This window comes from Diabrotica undecimpunctata, chromosome 4, assembly GCF_040954645.1.
Source record: "Diabrotica undecimpunctata isolate CICGRU chromosome 4, icDiaUnde3, whole genome shotgun sequence".
Lineage (NCBI taxonomy): Eukaryota > Metazoa > Arthropoda > Insecta > Coleoptera > Chrysomelidae > Diabrotica > Diabrotica undecimpunctata.
Genome location: NC_092806.1, coordinates 38,878,025 through 38,896,878, shown reverse-complemented (window position 1 = coordinate 38,896,878; position 18,854 = coordinate 38,878,025). Strand labels below are relative to the sequence as shown.

The 18,854-nt window shown below is 33.1% G+C and overlaps 1 protein-coding gene across 2 annotated transcripts in view; it reads left to right on the top strand.

Moving 5' to 3' along the window:
* The window catches only part of LOC140439452 (galectin-8-like), a 138,160-nt gene that overhangs the window by 94,489 nt on the left and 24,817 nt on the right, over positions 1-18,854 (top strand). For both annotated transcript variants that reach the window (XM_072529366.1, XM_072529367.1), the window contains exon 5: positions 16,100-16,265. In XM_072529366.1, coding sequence (XP_072385467.1) covers positions 16,100-16,265 — 166 coding nt within the window. The remainder of the gene's footprint in view (positions 1-16,099; positions 16,266-18,854) is intronic.

Below are 18,854 nucleotides of genomic sequence, written 5' to 3'. Positions count from 1 at the left end.
CGAAGATAATTTATGATAAAATTGATTTGATAAAGTTTTGGAAATCGTTCACCTTTTGCAATTTTTACTTACAAAATAGCTTTTTACAAAATGATTACGCTGGCGAAAGTTAAAAGCATCATGGAATATTATGATAAAAAGAACTGATAAAATAAGGTTGAGACGTGGACACAGTGTGACAAAGATTAGCCAGATTATTAGCTCCTTAGGAACGACGATGTTGTCGAACTAGTTTTGAAACAGCCCGGCACGTCACAACCTGATTCATTCGAAAACGAGAGTCAAGACAAAGAAAATGATGAGACAGTATCAATCTAAAGAGTAACTCTTCAGAAGGATGAAAAGACTGCATATGTTCTTCTTCTTGATGTGCCTATCCGTTACGAATGTTGGCGATCATCATGGCAATCTTTATCTTATCTGCAGCAACGCGGAAATGCTGCACAGATGTTGTATTGAACCAGATTCTGAGGTTCTTTAACCAAGATGTTCTTCTTCTTCCTGGACCTCGTTTTCCAAATATTTTTCCTTGCAGGATGGCTTGAAGGAGAGCATATGTGGATTCATTTCGTATAATATGTCCGAAGAATTTTAACTTTTGAGATTTGATGGTGGTCAGTACCTCTCTGACCACTTGATTTATTCTTCTGAGGACCTCCTCATTTGTGACTGGGTCAGTCCACTGGATCTTAAGTATTATCAATGTAGCCACATCTCAAATGCTTCCAGTTTTCTGCAAATATCCTCGTTGAAGGTCCACGATTCAACACCATAAAAAGGGACAAAGAAGACGTAGCTTCGCAACATTCTTACTTTTGTATCAAGGGAGAAGTAGTGACTCTTGAAGAAGGCCCCCATCCGATTGAAGGTTGATCTAGCTTTTTCGATGCGTGTTCTAATCTCCTGGTTGTTGGTCTATTCTTCATTTATTAGGGTGCCGAGGTAGTTGTAGTGCGTCACTCTTTCTACAGGGAATTGGTTGACGTAGAGCTGACCATCTGTTATCCTTGCTGCATATGTTATGCTAGACTATTTTGAGCAATGAGAATATTTGGACCTTATCGACATTTTAAACTTACGCAAACTACAGCAGACGATTAGAAATCGAAGACTTTGACACAGCTCGAAATGACCGAATTTGGTTTAAAAACTTAGCTACTTAAACAATGGGTCAGAGATATTTAAAGACGGACAATACAAGATATTACAATGACCACTACACTTCCTCTAGAAAGTCAGGACTTAAGAGGGAAAGCTACTTAAAATACATAACCGCTCTAGATAAATGTCGGTCAGATGGGCAAATGCTCTAGTGGGGGTGCGGTCGAAGCCTGGTCCGACGTACAGAAAAATAAAAAAGGCTAACGTAGTAGTTTAAAATTCTAAATGAATCTGCAACTTAAACTAGAATACGATGGTGTCTGATTTGGTTATGGTGAAGCAGTACGACAAGCGAAAGGACTTGCAGTTTGGTGATACTCATAGATCTCTACCGGAAGGGCGCGAAGCCTAATATACCGGTTTATATATGTAAATGAAAGTTAGTCTTCACTGTAGGTAGATATGTATGTGTTGTACTCAATATCCGAATTTGACCATTGACCGAAATTTATACCCACAACGCGTTGTGAATTTCATTTATTTCTCACATCGCATTTTGGGTATTTTTGACGTGCACATAACGCGGTGTTGGTAAATTACAATGACCGACAATACAACACGAAACTACGAAGACGGTCGGAAACACACGACGAATTTCGCTTTATGGCCAACATAAATACGTACAAAGGGAAATACAGAAGTCGCATATGGAATCTTACCGGTAACACGAGTTTTATTCAGTGTAGTTTCTGATAATTTCTAATACAATGGGTGAATCAATCGAAAACCTTAAAAAGGAATTCGAGGATGGTTTGAATAAACTTTACGTGGAGTCAAGTATTAGATCTACGCTACTTTTAAAAGGCGACTATAAAAAAACTAATTTATAAGGTTAAAGAAGCACAATAATTGCGAAGATTCAACAAAGGACTATTATCTAAACATTATCGAAGACTCAATGGATATGAATAGACTTCGGCAAATATGCATATTGCATATTTTGCATATTGTGCATATTTTATGCAAATATTTCATATTTTGGCATATTTGTATAAAAGTTTGCATAAAGTGCATAAAAGTTCAGATTTTTATACTGTATTTGAAAATTTTTAAACATACCAATTTATTTCAATTCTTGTATACAATTTTGTAGTCATTTTAATCAAGAAATGATCTAAGTACGTAATCTCTACAGGTACAAAACATTTACAATTTCAAAGAAGATCAATTTAAGTAGCCCTCAACATTCTTAGAAAGTCTCGGTCACTGAGGCATTCAGTTGTTGGATAATCGCTTAGGGTTCGCTCATTTGCATTTTATGATCTAATCTAATCTAATCCCCAAATCTATCTACAATTTATTGTATCTTAACAGCAGGTAAACGGCTAATAGTTTTGTTCCTAATTTAGGGATTTTCCAAAATCTCCCAGTTTATTGAATTAGGTACCTAAACATTTCTAATTTGATGCTCAGATTTGTAAATCATTTTTGTTTTGATATTCAAAGCGTAAACACTCGTTGTGCGTAACAAAAAGAAAGATTGTGATTTTATAATGCCTAAAACAACCAGTGCTTCAACTTGGATTAAACCTTATAAAGAGCTGTCTATGGATATGGGAAAAATCTACTGTTCAGTCTGTGGCAAAATTGTAAGTATCTAATATTTTCTATTAAATATCTAATATTTCATACATACAGGGTGTTTCCAAATGACACTTACAACGTTTGACTGTAGATACTTCTCGAAAAATTGAACAAAACGATATAGTTAATGAGGGGTCAAACTTATTTACTTTTCGAGATACAGGGTGTTAAAATTAAAAAAAATTAAATTCTTTTAGTTAATAACAACAATAACTTTAAAACCAATAAACGTATTTACTTGAAATTTAGTACTCGTAGGTTGTTTTTAAATGAAAAATAGCTTCCTTTAGTGAGAAAAAATTGTCCATGGTACAATACAATGGTGTGTATTTAGAAAAATTTTTCACCTTTACTTTTTTTTATGAAGTCAGCTATTCTAAAACACAATTATTTTTATTGTAATTGAATTAACAAAAAAAAACTTTTGTTGAATTTTAAAATAAGTTATATGATGTACTAATGGTTAGTAACAAAAACTAATTTGTGGATTAGTACTGCATTTAAAACACTTAGCGAGTGTTTTTTTTTCCAAACCAGTTATTTGATTAACCAAAAACACCTTGTATATTTTTATATTTTAAAGGTTGGGTTAAAATAAAGGTTTTTATTTTTATTTATAGATAGCATGTGAGAAGAAATTTCAGATAGACCAACATGTGAGAACTGCTTCACACATTGCAAAAAAAGGAAAAATAGGAGGAAAACATCAAACTTCAATGGCTAAATGTTTCCAATCTACTTCAAAAAAATTAGATGAGCAAGAAACTTTTAATGAAGACTTGTGTCGCGCATTAGTGTCTACAAACATACCGCTTTCAAAATTAGCAAATGTAAATTTTAGTTCGTTTCTAAAAAAATATTGCAAACTTAATGTTCCAAGTGATCGGTCTCTAAGAAGAAATAATGTGAACGGGCTATACTCGTCGGTGTTAATTAATATTAAGGAAGAAATTGCAGATAATTATTTTGACATATCTGTAGACGAAACCACTGATTCCTCAGGAAAGTATATTGCTCATTTATTGATTGGTGTTCTTAAAGAAGATACCTTACCAAAATCTCATCTTATTTCATGCCAGCAACTTGAGAAAACAAATGCTTTAACAATTTTGCGTTTTATACAAGAAACATTAGCAACTTTTTTTCTTCCGACAACTATTCCTTCTAATAAATTACTGCTTATTTTATCGGATGCTGCTCCTTATATGGTGAAAGCAGGACAAAATTTAAAAATATTTTTCCCAGATTTAATACATGTTACTTGTGTAGCGCATGGATTAAACAGAGTTGCAGAGGAAATACGAAAAAAGTTTCCTCTTGTAAATACCATGATATCCAGTGTCAAAAAAGTATTTCTTAAATCTCCTATAAGAATTCAACTTTATAAAGAAATGCTATCTAACATTCCTCTTCCACCACAACCTATTTTAACGCGATGGGGAACATGGTTAGAAGCAGCTAATTTTTATGCAGATCATTTTGTTAAAATAAAGAACATAATTGATACGTTAACAGATGAAAGTTCCCAATCTCTTTTGGATTCTAAACAAACTTTTCAGAGTAACTTGCTTCAACAAGAACTTTCATTTATAAAATCAAATTTTAGTTTTGTTCAAAAAACAATTACTCAGTTAGAATCACCAAAACTGTCATTGTTCGAAAGTACAGCATTAATAAAATAATTTGCGTCATGTTGTCGGAACGTTAAAGGTAATATTGGAAAAGATATTTTAAAAAAATTTGAAGCTACTATGGAAAAAAATAAAGGTTACCATATTCTTTCTGAAGTAGTCAGTGTTCTAGCTGGAAATATTTCGGAAACAATTAATTTAGAACCAAATGTTTTGGTTAGTTTGAAAAATGCTCCCGTTAAATCAGTTGATGTTGAACGAAGTTTTTCCATATATAAATATATGTACTCAGACAGAAGCCACAAGTTTTTGTTAGAAAATTTTGAACACCAGTTGGTCATTTATTGTTACCATAATTCTAAATAAGTTTATTCATACTTAAAAATGATGTAGTTACTTAAAATAAATGTAAATCTTAATGAATAGTAGGAAATATTTAGTTATGTACACTTTTTTTTTTAAATAAAATTGTTACTATTTTACGATTTTTTTATTTATTTGTATGCATATTTTGTAAAATATTTGCATATTTTCGGGTAAACACGTGCATATTTATGAGCATATTTTCTACATTTTTATTTGCATATTTGCCGAAGTCTAGATATGAATTATTAAGTATTGGAAAAAATAAACATCTGACAGCCAAAAGACACACTAACGAAGAGGAAATCAAATTTTTTGTTCATAGTGAGCAATTATTTGATATTGTGCATACAGCCCACATAAATATAGGACATAAAGGAGAAAAAAGTAGGTACATATTTCCGTTTTTTTAACTATGCGTTAGGCACCGTCTTTAGGTAACTCTCTCTCTCTCTCTCTCTCTCTCTCTGGCAAGTTCTTGTCAAAAAGTCTTTAAACATTTTTTTATTGTTTATAGGAATGGAACATGAGTTAAAGAAAAAATACGCAAATATAACCCGAGAAATTATAAACTTGTACCGTAATAAATTCAAATTATGCCATTTAAAGAAAAAAAAGACAGGATTGGTTCTCAAACCTATAATTTCTAAATTATATGAATTGTAGATGTCAGGTGATTATAAGGAGCTAATGATTTTTAGATATGAAAAAATAATATTAATCATATTGTAGGTTGACCTGATAGATATGCAACAGCCCGATGGTCCATATAACTTTATTTTAAACTAACAGGATCATTTAACTAAATTTTTGTTTTCGAGACCATTGGAAACCAAAACAGACAGCACTTGAAGTGGCTGACCACTTGGTTGATATTTTTTGTTTAGTAGGTGCTTCATTTATCTTGCAAAGTGATAACGGCCCTGAGTTTGCCAACTCGGTTATTGTAGAACTAACTACTATGTGGTCTTGTCTGAAAATAGTTCACGGTCGACAAAGACACTCACAAAGTCAAGGCTCTGTAGATAGGGCTAATCAAGATGTCCGAGATATGTTGATTACCTGAGTAAACGATATTAATAATACAAAATGGTCCGAAGGGTTGAGCCCTTATGAGGCCATGTTTGGCAGTAGACAAACCAATTGTTTAGAAGATGCAGACCTTCCGAAAGATATCCTTGATAAACTACAAAATGAAAAAGACTTGGAAGAATTAATAAATAGCATGGAAAGTGAACATATTGATGATTATTTAAAAAATGGAGAAGAAAGTAATAGTGTAGAACCCTGCCAAGAGAATTTAGAGAATCAAGACAAATATATGAATGAATCTTTAGCAATCCTGGACAATAATAACCTGATTAAAATAATGATGATGCGCCCAATATACAAGAAGGCAAAGTTGACGGCAATTTCAATGATCAGTTAACCCAAAGAAGTAAGAGTATATTGAATGAGAGAGAAAAATCACATAAAATGATGAGGGTTCATCCATCAAAGATGATATGTGAGTCAAATAAACGATTTGCTCCTTTAAAAAAGAAGCAAATTTTTTATTTCACTCAACTCTTTTATTCAATTAAAAAAGGGACCTATGTTTTGATTCGAGTACCGGATGTTGATAGAGCTCGATTAACTCCAAGAAATGTATTAGCCATTTGTTGGAAAATCAACTAATTTGTCACTACTCCAATTTAATCTAACGCCGCCATTGTAATTTGCATATCAAATATTATCTGTTATTGGTTAAAAAAGACCAGACGATCGTCAGCATATTTGACACCTCTCCAGCCCGCATACCCCTTTGTAGGTACCAGTCACGTTGTTCTCGCTCTCTCTCCCTGTCTTCCTCTCTCTCTTACCCGTTCTACACAAGATACAAGAGCAAAGTAGTTTAGCATTGTAAAGTGTATTTGTTGTAAAGTGTATACATAAAAGGTATATTGTGGAAGTAGACTAAACCGCTAATAAAAGTGTTGTGTATAATTTCACCCCCATAAGAGGCAAACAAACGAATCAGCTACCCCACAAATCCTGTAACACAACCTCGATAGGTTACTACGAGGGTTTGTTGCTCTACGGGAAATTGGTGGAAATAATCCATTCATTTCCCTTTACCATTGTTTCTGAAATTAATAATGATGGCTTGTACAAACTCAGTACTGAGAATGGACCAATGAATAGATTATTTTCAAGTAATGAACTTCTTCAAACCGATTCGCAATTCATGTTTGAATCAAATGATATTACTAGTAAAAAAATACCTTTGAGAACTGCAGCAAATATGTCATCCAAAGGTTCTGGACAAGGTTTTCTCAGATGCAACTATAAAAGGTTTTGTGGCGACAATAAAGGAACAAACAATGTAATTCAAAGTGTCGTGGATTGTTGACAGGCAAAAATAAATGAAGAAATTTGGTTCTAAAAATTTTTGTGTTTAAAACTTATTTTTATCTGCATTTCTTTAAATAGAATTAGAAGTTTAGTTATGTGGGTATTTGTATTTTTATTTACATCATTTAGCATCATTTATATCTTTTATAGCCATCATTTTTATTAACGTATTTTTATTTACATTTTTACATAACGCGAAAAATCGTCGTGTGTGTCCGACGGTCTTCGTAGTTTCGCATTGTGGGTCTTCGCATTATATCCACAATGCGTTTGTGCACGTCAAAAATACCCGAAACTCGATGTGAGAAATTAACGAAACTCACAACGCGTTTTGGGTATAAATTTCGGTCAATGACCGAATTCGGTTATTAAGTACAATTTATGTATGTAATAAATGTACATATATAGGAAATAAATGTTCGGCTTATCCGTGTCACATCCGATCCCATCAAACACGCATAATCGGGGTTCTACTGTACTAGTCGCAAAAAAATTAAGAAATGTGTGAAGACCGTGAACACCGTCTGTTTTCTCGCACATGCTCTTCTTATATAGTAGCATTTTAATTTGTTAAATAAACTGAATTCAAAAAATACTTAGTTGAAATACTTTTTTAAATATCCGCCATTTTAAAAACTAAGATTTTCTCTTGTTAAACTCTAAATATGGCCTAACGGTATCAAGAGAACGCAAAAACAACTCTCTTGGTACATGCAGATTCCAATTTCGCTGAAAAATAATGAACATGAATCTTTTATTTCCGCCGTGCTCTCGAATTTATTAGAAAAACTAACGAAATGCGCGTCGCTACTCTCACATCAAAGTAAAAACTTTGTGTACTCCAGTAAATTGATATCAAATAACGTTGGTTCTTTTCTTTGTATTTTGAGTCACATGTTGTTAGTGTGCCTTCGGTTCAATTTGGATTATAATGAGATCCGTTTTTTGGTTTAGGGTTTATGTCGAACTCGGTATGTAGTGGATTGAATTTCTTAACAAAAATATATACCTTTACGTTACATTTAATTTTACGAAGCACGTAAATATATAGTGAAGATATCTTTATATGTGTATTGATTTTAAAATTGTTTTGCTCTTTTACTTATTTTCATTATTATTCTTAATATATTCCTAACAAATATTTTTTTTTCTGGAGCGTACCGGGATTCGACCCATGAACCCACTAGACCAGAGGTTCGGTATTTTTTTTGGCGCAACCCTATTTTGATAAATAAAGAAATTACCTTGTAATTTGAATATTTTTTATGTAAGACTGTAAAAGAAGGAAGAAATTATGAATGAAAAATAATATTGTAACGAATACAAAATATTTATTATACAAAGATAAATACAATTAAGTTATTAACTATAACTATTTCAATGTGAAGAATGAAATGTTTTCACACATAATAGTATTAAAATTATTCTTAATGTCTGACAACTGAATACGAAGCTGCATCCAGCCTATTTCTGAATTTGTTTTTAGCATAACCGGAAGCTGAAAGACGGAAAAAAGGAAGTAGAACCATGATAGCTTTTTCAGCGATTGCGGTGTATTCATCTTTAAGTGCAATCCAAAGGTCATTCAGATTAGAATCTTGTGATTCGAATTTTTGTTTTAGAAGGGATGAACACTTAATGTCGATCAAATTCTCATGCTTTGGCATAGTTAACATCGATGGTTTGGTATGCTTTGTGAATGGATTCTGAACCCAGTTGATGTCCTGTAACTTCTTCGGGAAATAATCTTTCAAGGATTTTTCGAGGTTAATTAAATGTTCAATTATGTTTTTTTCCACATCTGAGGTTACTCCTAACTCATTCCCTTCCAAGAAGGTTTTTAAAAGAGTAAAACATTGGTAATTTTTTTGTTCCACACATTCTATCGAGAAGCAAATTTTGTTTTTAAGGGAAGATATTTTGTCTTTTACTGTAAATGAGGTTACTGTTCTTCTTTGTAGGGACTGGCAGAATAAGTTGCGTTTATCAAATATATCAGCTAAGTAAGCCAATATCATCAACCATTGCTCAACAAGCGTACTAACGCGTATCAACAGATACAGAAATAGGTTGTTCAGCAAAGAATATCGTAAGCTCGTTGCGCAATTCAAATAATCTTGATAAAACTTTTCCTCTTGAAAGCCATCTTATGTACTTCCGTGTGAAGCAAAAGTGATTGATGCTGACTTCTTACTTCTTCACACGCTTTTTTAAAAAGCCTCGACTGGAGTGGACGTGATTTAACGTAGTTAATAATTTGTACGGCTTGATCGAGAACTTTCTTTAAAGCCGATGACATTTTTTTCGCGACAAGAGCATGGCGATGTACAACGCAGTAACTGCTACTACAACTGGGTATACTATTTTTTATTCTTGTTACATTTCCTTTTATTTTAACGATCATAGCTTCAGCTGCGTCGTTGTACACATCAATACATTTGTTTCAGTCAATATGGTGTTTAGTCATATAATTATCAATGATTTTAAAAATTTTTTCTCCTGTTGTGTTGGTCTCAGGGTGTACAGAGAAACAAATCTTCAATTGATTCTTCGAAGGGGTATCTCACGAAAACAAGCAGTATTGATAACCCGACGACATCTGTACTTTTGTGAAGTTGTAACGCAAACATCTCACTGTCTTTCAACCTACAGATTTATTCATCTTCAATGTGGTCTAAAATCTTATGAATTCGCTCAGATATGATGTTATTGGAACACTGAACTGCTGCAACTTTTTTGCTGCATCTTCTCTGAGTACGCAACTGACGATATCTGAAATACATGGCTTGATTAAATTCTCTGCAATCGTGTGTGGTTTACCAGCAAGAGTAATTCTGTAACTTTGCATGAATGATGCTTGTGTTGCGTTCTCATTACCTATCTGTTTTAACATAAATCTCTGTAAAGCAGCAATACCGGTTTTATGTACTTCTTTGTGTCTTTCAAAAAAGCTTACCCTTTTATCGTTCAGTTGCGGATGATTGGTGTCAAGATGCCGTTTAAACTTTGCAGGTACAAGAGAGCTATTGCACATAATTTTACTGCAAATAACGCATTGTCCATCTGGATTCTTAGCAACTCCTACAGGAATAAATCCAAAGGACAAGTAGGATTCATTATATTTTCCCTATTTTGAAATAGTTCTCTCCTTAGATTCAGCCTTTTTGTTGGTCGGTGTACTTTGTCGGTCTTATCCAGCACCAGAGTCTTTTGTATTTACTTCCGTACTCTGTAATAAATTGTTAATGATCAGCAAACGACATTGATAAATAACGAGCAACAACTATAAATACACTTTATAAATATAAACAACAAAAATATTAAATGAAAAGTAAAAGTGATCATTGGTAAGACTATATTAAATAGGTTAGGTAAATAAAACTTCTTTACAGAACAACCAGCAACGGCTTCTTCTGAAATATTCTGTAGACTCTGCTAGTAAATGTGATTCAACACTTTTGCTACTTGCAAGACGTCCCGTTTTGAGCCAATTATTCATTATTATAAACTGAAACAAAAAGGAAAACCTTAATTTAATAAAATAACACGATGCCCACGACAGTTATTTTAATCGGTTCCTAAATCTTGATTAGTTACAAAATGTACACATTCGGTACTTATAAAAATAAGTAAAAACATCAAGTTATATCATTTGCATTTGATTTCGAACAGTGTGCTTAAAAATATTTACGAATAAGCAAAAACTTCGCCCCCCCCCCGCGTACCGTTGCGATGCGCAACTCGCCCATTACAAGAGCACTCACGTGCCGCAGCTCCAGTACTTCTCAAGGGTGGGTAGTCGGTGGCTTACCCTACCCTCACCACTCAACCAAATGGTTTGATGTTTGCAGCGCACCATACCGGGGTTTAACCCATTAACCGCCAAGGTATGAAATATGTAAATTTTTTATAAAAATAATATAAGGGTTAATTATTTATGGTGTTTTAAAGACAAAACTGGATATAATTTTTTTTTAGGTTACAGGGTGTTCTAAAAAAATAATGTTGCGTTTTTGCATCAATGGCGGAATCTGTTAAGAAATTATGGATTACTTTTATGGATTATGAGATTTATTTCAAAATTAAAGATACAAAAGTAGTAAAACTAAATAAAATATTTGTAAAAAAACTGTAAAACCTAATATTACAATTTATGGAAGCTGTCAAAACATGTAGAGTGTAAATGTACATTGCACTTCTGACACATATATATATATATATATATATATAGTTTGGCTTTTACATTGTCTGCATCTTTTTCTTGACTTTTCAGGGTGGCGTATTACGATGTGGTTCACTTTGTCAGTTCTCATTTCTTTCGGTATTTCTGACTTTGTTGGCCTTCCTCGTCCTTTGTATTTAGGAGCTGATGTACCCTCATCGTCGCTGGCTGATAATGAATTACTTTCTTCTGATTTTATTAGCGCCATAACAATATAAGAGCGAAACTCTAATTGCGATATTGTAGAGTCATTTGCCAATTTATAAATTTTCCATGCATTGACGATTGTACTGTCTATAGTATTTATAAAAAGAGGCCACCACCATTTCTTTCCTCTTACTCTTATACGATAATTGGCTATGCCGTTATCGTGTAAATCAACACCCCCCATATTTTTGTTGTATTCTTTTATTAGAAATGGCTGGTCTACACTTACTTCTTTTCGTTGTTTTCTATCATACCGTTTTACTTGCTGAATTGGATTTATTGGTATATTATTTGACGTCATAATAACGATTGAATTATCATTCCATTTAACTACACAAATTTTGGATTTTAAATCATATCTAAAATCGAAAGCACCTCTGCGCCCTTTTTTTAAATCATTTGAGCTATCTAAAGGACACTTTTGGATTCTGTTTTCCCGCACAGTTCCTGTGGCGTATATATTATTTTCAGTAAGATATTGAAATAGTTTAAAAGACGAAAACAAATTGTCAAAAAATATTCTGTGTTGAGAAGGAAATTCAAGAACTTTTAATAGATCTATAACAACATCTGCTCCCAGTCCCATATCACTTTTATGTTCTCGTGCTCCAGCGTATGGACTAAACTGAAACAAATATCCATCTTGAGAACAAACACACCAAATTTTAAAACCGAAGCGAACAGGCTTCCCTTTGATGAACATTTTAGCGGAGTGTCTACCAAAATAAAGAACCATTTCCTCATCGACTGATAAATTTTGTGAAAATACACCAAACTGCAGATTTCTTTTGTTTATTTTGTCAAATAATGGGCGCAATTTAGCAAACTTATCTTGCTTGTCAAGTTGAGCATTATCACATACATGTATATATTTTTTTATATTGCGAAACTTATTTCGACTCATGCAATTTTTAATTAATGGTACTCCCTTGTCCTCATCTCTGCTCCAATACATCTCCATTTGTGGCAACGTGTGATATCCTGACAAGATCAAAATAGCAATAAATTTCTTTAAATCAGATACTGTCATTGAAAAATCATGTCGATTGTTGTCCTTGGCATATTTTAAAGTGTATTTTAAAATCATGTCTAATAATTCCTCGTCAAAAAAATTATAAAATACTTCAACTGGTGATTTACCGTAAAGCATGTCCTTTATACGTTGTTTTTGAATGTGCTCCTGCGATTCCGGAAAATTACTGTATACGGGGTCCCTTTTGCTCCAGTTTGGATTATATTGAACAGATTTTGCCCTCTTTGAAGTAGCCTGGCTTGTAGAAGGTTCATTATAATTATCTTCAAATTCATTTGTGTTGTCCTCAGCCATCAATTCGAATGTCCCAGCAGTGTCTTGAGGCTTATCATGGCCTATAAGTAATAAAAAAATAAAAGTTACATAACAGTATCTTATATAATTATACCGTATAATACCTTCCAATAAATTGTCATCTATTTCCTCTTCATCAGTAAGCTCATCGACATCTGGTGGTATTATAACAGCATCAATTTCGGTCTCATTTTGAATTTCTTCAATAGCAGCTTCCAATTCTTGAATAGTAAGAGGTCTATTCCGATCATAATTATCTTTCCAGTTATTTTTGCCAGAACTCATTATATATGTTTTATCCGCAACAATACAGAGAAACACAATTATTGCTGTATATGCTTATACTAAAACGCTCAAGACAAGACTGAACTAGTCAAATACGGTTACACTCGATTTGTCACGTAGCGTAGGCGGTATTACCTAGAGACAGCACATTCCGCCGTTGATGCGAAAACGCAACAATAAGTTTGAATGCATGTAACTTTTTCTTGATAAAATTATTTAATTTTTTTGTATGGTTATTGCTAAATCTGTAGTTTATGCTTTATAAAAATCATATAAACCATTATATTATAAGCAAAGTGAAAATTCTACAAGAAGATTATATAGTCATGACGAATCATGTAAAAAACTGCTGAAGAAATTAATTTATAATAGATAAACAATTAATTATATTTGTTCTATAAAATATATTTCAATATCATCAAGCCTTTAGGAATTAAAACATATAAAGAATTTTCTAAAAACAAAATATTTAGTTGTATAAAAAAAATTCCTTTTAAAATGTTGCGTTTTCGCATCAACGGCGCTTAATGGGTTAAGCGAAAAGTCGTAATTAGATGTAATTATGAGTCTTTTCTACGAATGTTTTATTTAACTGTCGGACGGACGCGGCACTCCTGCGACCTTTCTACGGAACGCAAGGTTCTGCGGACCACCATTTATGAACCGCTGCACTAGACTACTCACTTTTTAATAGCGTACATATAACATAATGCCCCAACTCGGTGGCGCCACCAGATCATGTTACCCGTCTGGTGGCCGGGTTCGGTCACCAGAACGACAACAATTTCTGGTGGCGCAACCAGTTGCCGTAGTCTAATATGTCGCATTTACTTAAATGCCCCGTGACGTACTGAGTCACTGGTGGAGCAACTTGGTGGTGCCACCAGTTGCCTAGTCTAATAGCGACCTAAGTGAGTGTGCTGCCCCGATTAATAACCAGATCTACGCACACATACTACGTTCATAAACTAGTAATTTTAAATTGCTTTAAGTGAGCATTTAAAAAAATATTTTGTTGTTCTTCCTCTTTTTCTACGAATGAATCCTTATACCTTTCAGTGTCAGATTGTTTATTTTAATTTTGTGGCTTATCCATATTTTCCAGATTTTTTAGTTTGTAGTGATTTCTATCATTTCTTCAATTATCCGCTGCTTTGCCCATTTTCGTTTACTCTATCCATTTTTTCTTTGGTCTTCCCTTTTTTCTTTTCTTTATTCTCTTTTATTTTATTATCTTCTTAGTTAAATTTTTTGGGGTTTTCTGACTAGATGCCGTGGACAAATTCGGTTGTAATTATAATTTTGAATTTTTTTTAATACGACGAGGATAAAATAAAATGTTGAAGTCGTGGTGTAAAATATATTTTATTGACAGGCACTAAATTATTACACTATAGTTGTTGTTAATTTAAAAATTTATAATAGACTGCGTCACAAACTAGTCCCGAAGCTACATTTATTATCTCACTAAAATGCTACGATTCATCAAATAAGTACATTGCCCTCTGCATAGAACAAAAACCTTCGACTTTTGAAAGCTGGCAAATATAATTTGAACCGAAAAAATCATTGCAGGCATTTCCTTAGTATATATTAGGCAGTCTATAGTTTGCAGGAAGTTAACCAAACTGTAATTAAGCAACTAATCGATATTAGTTTCACAGGAAATTAAGATTATTGTGAGATTACAAATTAATGGACTAATTTGTGATTGAACATGCCGGTTCCATCCTAACAGTTTCCTCTCTATTTTTTCTGGTACAGGATCTTCATTTATTTGTTATCTAATTTCTTGATTTCTGTATTTATCCATCTTGGTTTGTCCAGCAATAATTATTGCGTCTACTTGTATCCGTTTCCATGTATTTTTAGGAAACCCTCTATTACAAACCCGTAGTACGGCAGCTCATTGACTTATTGTATATCTTATTTATATTTATTTATGGTACCCATAATAGCTTGTACAGGTCTAATGAATGGGCACCATATATTTTTGGAATCACTTAGTAGTCTTTAAAAGTGTTTTAAAGCACTTGAAAGCCTGCGATCTAGTACCACAAAGTCACGCAATATATGGTTGACACAAACGATTGGAGAGCAACGGGTGTGGACTAATATAAAACTAATATTCATTTTAATGATTTTTTTGCTCCCTTCATACCACAAGCACTGCAAATCTAAAAGCTTTCTTTGGTATTTTAGATCACTTTTTTAAATCCTCAACACAGATATAATACACCTTTTGAGGGACTCAATTTTGTCTTGATTATCGAGTTTGACACCAAAATATGCAAAGCACACTTCCTTTACTAAGTCAGTTATATTTCTTGGATGTTTTTTAATAACAAAATCACCATATAAGTAGTAAAATGTATTAGGACAGTTTTTACAACCAGAACTAGCCGCACTTAAAGCATATGTATCAAACACTGAAAAGTGAGGTTATGTTTATTGCAATAAAACAACATTCAGCTGTTAGTGAAGAAGAAAAACAGACAGAGAAAAATTAGTGGTGCATATTTTATCAGCGTTACTTACCTAGTAACATTTGACTTCTGCGCTTGTTTAACTGAATTAAAATAAAATAAACCGACAAAATTGCAACTTATTTAATTTTAAATATTAAATTGTAAAAATTGGTGGATGATACTGCATAAATTATGATTCTCGGCCTCAGCACACCAAAATACATAAAATAGAAGTAATTTTATCGAAAAAGTTGTTTCATCGTTGGCCTTTACTATTTTTAGGTGACTGTCTTTTATATGTCTTTACTGAGTCACTATCTTATTAATTATTTTTGGGTATATGGTCACACAGTGACCATAAGAGAATCAAATAAAATGACAAAAATGGATTTTCCCCATTTTTTGCAGACCTATTGCATATTCTCGAATCTATATTTATTAGTTTTCTTTCTTTCAGGAGGTTCCTTTAACTTTGTCATTGCCAACAGGTTTTGACAAAGGATGGCAGTTGGATATCCAAGGAAGAGTGAAAATTTTGCCAGCCAATTTCTTTGTCAATTTGCAAGATGGACCTCAATTGTGGCCTCATCCCAACATATATCTTCATTTAAGTCCTCGATTTGGTAAGAATGAAAATTAAAATAATGCTTTAAACAATACAAATTGTAACAGTTTTACCTTTTGTGTTATAATACTATTACATTCAAATATTGTTGAAAATGACTATAATCTCTAATGATAAAAACATTCTTAACATATTTTGATTTTTAATCTTCATACGGTTAAGATATCAAAGGAAACGTTCAATTAATACGTTTCGCACCCGGTATCTGATTGTAATATTATAAGGTCTATTAAAAAAAATGGAAAGAATATAGGTAGTTGCCCCATCCAATATGGAAAACACACAAAGCTTAATTAGAGCGACTAAAGGAAAAGGTATATAATTGCAGATTACTTAGACAGCATCATTAATACAAAGTATATAAAACTATATAAAATGACCATTTAATGGTATGGCCAGAAGATCTAGAAGTCGTAACATAGACGTTGGAACTCGTAAGAAATTTTAACCACATAGACTTACAAAATAAAATAAAACTAAGAACAGGTATTGCCCTAAAAAATATTTACATAGCATTAAAAATATATTATGTTTCATTTTTTCTTTCACCGTACCGCCTATGCCATAGAATACTAGCTTGAACCGAGTCCTCTTTGGGTGTATAGATCTGCTACCGCTGAGCTTCTGGACGTCTGCTTCAGTAAGTACTATTTTTGGCGCTGAACCTAATTCCTACTTTGCTCCTGGCCTCTCTGCTGTGAAACACTGCAGAAACTGAAAATGCATACAATATCACCGCTCTAACGTAGGCCTGCTATAATTGGATCTTCTTGACCTAAAATAAACGACTGGTCCTAAATATGTAAGGTTGGATCATTATCTTCGCCTTTCTCTTAATTTGTTGTATTTATCTTGTGAAACTGAGTCTTGTGTCGAGGTGAACTCCCAGAAGCTTCACGGCTTCTTCTCCTAGAATTCTATTCACTCTTATTATGATTTCTTCTCTGAGTGGAAAATAGTGGCCAAAAATCTACGGAAGGACATCCTGCTGTAATGTCATCACACACTGGCGACATTTAGAGTACGTTTATCTTCTTATGTACTCGGGAAACGATATGAAGAACCACACTTTATTGCAAAACTACTCTGATACACACGGTCTGATCATACTCATCGACAAAACACCAATCATTGATAGCTCTTCACCAACACCTGATAGATCTTTTATTTTGTCCTTGGTATACCCATAACTCTTGTATTAAGGTGACATCAAACCTTCTCATATCATCAGTAAGTTCTGCTGAAGGTTCAGCCGTAGGACTTGGATTAAAATCATTCAGACCCATTTGAGACAGAGACCGACTCCCGCAAGGCGTCTCTGCTCATTCCTTTTATATTGGTATTTGTAGACAAAGAAGTGATTCATTTCTGAGTTCTCTTAGAGCCACCTCTTTTTGCCTCGTGTCCCCATTCCCCAAAGTTTACTAGCTCTCTGGAGTATCACTTAGGCTACAGTTTTCTCTCTACATCATGCATTTCCTGAGTATGATGGAATTGTATCTCGGGGTTGGGGAGCACAGTAGTGTGCTGACTTTAGTTGTGGGATGGCTGTCTAGTGATTTGTCGATTGATTATGGTGTAAATGTGAACGTGTGTATGTTTTTGTTGTGTTTGTCCGCGTTTATATGTATGAATATATGTGCGTGTCATGTTTAATTAACCATAATTTGTGTTTTGTGAAAACAAGGAAGGATCAAAATTTTTCTTCAAATGTTTTAGTCACAGAAAAAAATTTTTTTCCTCACCCTTAAGCAGAATGCAAAGAACACAGTGTATTGATACAGACGAAACAAGCATTTCAGTATTTCTTTACAAACCTTAATTTACCAGATTATACATGTAATGTGGTATAATTGGATCTTATATATAGGATCCATTTTTCATTAAAGGAAGTTTCATTGCACGATCATCATTCTCTTTACCCTTATCTTTATGTAGGCTTGACTTCAATAATAATATTTTTTCTATAAGTTTCTATCTTGGGTCATACTAATATTACTCCCCTTTATCGACCTACCTTTATGTCCTGCCTACACGTCTTCCCCAGAGATCTTATTTGTTTTTCTTCCTCCACCGCTTCCAGGAAATTGCAACTTAGTAATTCTCGTATTACATGATTATGATTAATAAATTAAACATTCTCTATCCATCTTTATATATACTCTCTCATTTAATCTTTAATCATTGCCACACTTACATTTTCCGTAATATAATCACTCCTTTTATAATTTTATTCTTTTTTTTGCCACATCCATTGGTTGTTTTTCTTTATTTTAAACTGCCCAGTAATTAGTTTCGCATATTATAGCTGGTCTTATCACAATTTTATAGAATTTTTGTTTCAGTTTTATTGGAATCTTTCTGTGACACAACCTACCTCTTGCCTCTTTCATTTCATCCATTCTGCTATAACTTCATTGCATGTATCTTCATCTATTTCCCCATTACTTTGTAATAAGAATTTTAGATACACAATACTATTGTTTGTCAATCATTTCACCGTATAAAAATTATTTGTAGTATTAGCTCCATCGGTAAATTAATATTCTAGATACTCTGTCTTTGCCCTAAAAAAAACCTTTTTCTC